At 35.8% G+C, this 2826-nt stretch overlaps 1 protein-coding gene across 1 annotated transcript; it reads right to left on the reverse strand.

Annotated features, from left to right (window-relative positions):
* Positions 1-634: 634 nt before the first annotated feature.
* Positions 635-1546, reverse strand: LOC110036880 (L10-interacting MYB domain-containing protein-like). Its single transcript, XM_020741432.1, has 3 exons — positions 1397-1546; positions 798-1031; positions 635-700 (listed from the first exon to the last, which is right to left on the reverse strand). Exons 1-3 carry the CDS (start codon positions 1544-1546, stop codon positions 635-637), a joined length of 450 nt encoding a protein of 149 aa, XP_020597091.1.
* Between the last annotated feature and the right edge of the window lie 1280 nt (positions 1547-2826).

A 2826-nucleotide genomic window follows, 5' to 3' on the forward strand; every position in this document is an offset into this window, starting at 1 on the left:
AAAAAGGGACTAAACAATCGTTTGGAATGAAATTCAAACGAGTTTGATAAAAAAAAAAGACCAACCACAAATGAAAAAGTGTACTATCAGGAGTAATCATAGATGAAATGAAGTGCAGCAGTCTAGTTTCCAAATCATAAACAAACACAATGTGAACTAATGAGGAGCTAAACTTCACAGGTCACGACGGTTATAATAATAGCGTATGTATTCCAATCGTCGCTCTTTGCTCAGTGCTGTGAAGAAGTCTCGGTGGAGGGAATCATGAAAGAGGTCTACTGCAAAGTACAAAAGATCACGATCCCCTGTAAATTCTGGATCTTCCTCAAGAAGTCCAATGACCTCATGAACCGAGGTTTTTTGAACTCTGTGAGGGGCATCATTAGATGAGTCGACTAAGAATGAGAGTTGCTCCCTCAGAGATGCAGTTCCACTCTTTCTCTTACGTTCGTTCTGGGGGCGCTTCGCACGGTTGGTGGATTGAATTTCAGGTGGCTCAACACTGCGAAATTCTGCAGAATCATTTGACAATTCAACGGCCACATTCTCGGGGGTTGTTTTGAAAACTGTTTGACTCGGGGCAGCTGAATATTTCCCTATAGCGACCACCCCACCAAACATCGTCTGTAACTATCTATAACTTGCTCATCAATTCTGGTTCATTCCTAGCCAATTTGAACTTCTTTGCCGCAGGAACAATCTGCAAATGAGAATGTATGGTTATTAGAAATAAAAATTAGAGCTTATTAAAATTAGAGCTTCTTAAAATTAAAAAAGAAGACTCAACAAAATCTTACCGCAAGCCGTTCTTGCCACCAATCCTCGGATGCCTCAATTGTTCTATTCACTGGATCCCATCCTAATCCAGTGGAGCCACGCTTCAAATCATTCCACAGTTTCCAATCTTTCTTAAGCTGGTCCCATTTATTCTTCAATTGGAGCCTATCATATTCCCTACTTGTTATCTTCTTGAATTTGCTAATAATGTTATCCCAACCTTCCTTATTGAGAAATGTCGTTGGCCTATTTCCCTTATCAATTTCACATATGCATAGGTCACAGAATATTAATTTTGTGTCCTTCTCCCAAAGTGCAGGAGACAACTTTTTTGTTTTTATTAGCCATGCTAATAATATCACAAAAACAAAATAACCCACAAGATGAATTAATATAATGGATTTAAACATTGCTAAATAAATGAAAGCATACATATAAACGAGTTGCAAGCAATAAACCAAACCAGAGATGTAAATATAAGGGAACGCAAGAATTTACGTGGTTCGGTCAACTGACCTACGTCCACGGGAAACGAATGCAATATTTTATTGAAATAGTTGCTGAAATTTTGAAACATATCAACAAGGACTCCTTTGTTGTACACATAAGCACAACTTACATCATATAAACAATATATAACATGCAAGTTCTCATTACTTCTCTTCCTTAGTGCAGCCACAATCTTCTCACATCCAACTACAATAACAATCAACAACCGAAAAAGAACAGAAATCCGGAGCATAGGAGTATTTCTTGCGGTGGAAGGCATGCATTGCAAGAAAGCAAACCAAAATTAGTAGAAAAATAACAGTGTACAGAAAAAATGTGCTCCTAAACTATGAATGCTTCCTTTAACCAATGTCATATAATTTAAGCTTTTCTAATTATCGATACCATCAAAGTAAGCATAAAAGCTATAGCACTTAAGTAGAGCCAACATATTTTCCACTGCACAAAATTCGCATAGAAGTAAAACAGTACACCATTGTGTCGCTAAACACAGGAGTGAAACGGCCTAGTTATCGAGCAAAAAGCCAAGACAATACCTTGTTAGAACAAAGGTCATCTCAACAGTAATATAAACTTGCACTAAACAAAGTCCTGTGTTCAGCTCCTACTAACAAATAGAGGTTTACAAAGAACAAAGTCTCTTGTAAAAAACAATGAAATTTACTGAGAGAACAGTAGCCTACGAGGAGAGTTCACCATCAAGTCAACTAATTATACAGTTGAATAAATAATAGATGATAATTATGTTGAGTTGACATTTTTTGAGACTACTCCTTAATGTGAGCCTAAATGAGCCTCTACTGAAACTTAGCAGATGTAACCAAAGCACCTGCAGGAAGATTTCATGTAAGAGAGCCAAGAGGCCCTAGATAGATGAACATTCATTGAAATCCATCACCCATGTATTAATTAATGAATTTGTGGGAACAACTGAATCCATCCAACAACCAAACTCATCCAAGAAAAAATATATCCCAATACAATCCTAAAATAACTCCCCTGTAATATAGACATCTCATGACCGAGCTGCTTGACATGAACATTATCAAAAAGTAGAATGTCAATGATGAACATTTATGATAAATAGTTGCCAAAGCAATGCATTATCAAATTTATATTAATTACATTCCCCATTACCATAAAAAAGACCCCTCCAATTTTGTGCATAATAAATTCTTTATTTGTAATGCACAAGTTAAGCCTTTTATAAATATGAGTGAACATTGTAACAAAGCTTCTAAAAGAAATAATGACTTTCATCTCCTTCTAGCTCTCTTCCCTTGATACAACCTTTCCTTGAGATTTCAATCCTCCAATAAACATATCAATTAATAGCTCAAACTTATAGTGGCTAGCTCGAAAAAACAGCAAGAACATATCAATTAATAGCTCAAACTTTAGCTAATAAATCCCTTCTTGAGTGAGTCATCAACCTTTCTTTTAAAATACAAAGTAAATACTGATATTTTCAATAGCAAAATGTTATTACACCATTTCCTGTGTGCTTCAACAGATTATTAACCAACAAGCTCGAAAAAA

The sequence above is a fragment of the Phalaenopsis equestris genome, unplaced genomic scaffold, assembly GCF_001263595.1.
Source record: "Phalaenopsis equestris unplaced genomic scaffold, ASM126359v1 Scaffold212150, whole genome shotgun sequence".
NCBI lineage: Eukaryota > Viridiplantae > Streptophyta > Magnoliopsida > Asparagales > Orchidaceae > Phalaenopsis > Phalaenopsis equestris.

Excerpts from the sequence above, each read along its gene's own strand:
- LOC110036880 (XM_020741432.1), bottom strand. The coding sequence starts at position 1,546 with ATGCCTTCCACCGCAAGAAATACTCCTATGCTCCGGATTTCTGTTCTT. Across the intron at positions 1,032-1,396 it reads TTATATATTGTTTATATGAT|GGAAATAGGCCAACGACATT; the intron begins GTAAGTTGTGCT and ends GAAATTGATAAG. Across the intron at positions 701-797 it reads GGTGGCAAGAACGGCTTGCG|ATTGTTCCTGCGGCAAAGAA; the intron begins GTAAGATTTTGT and ends TCTCATTTGCAG.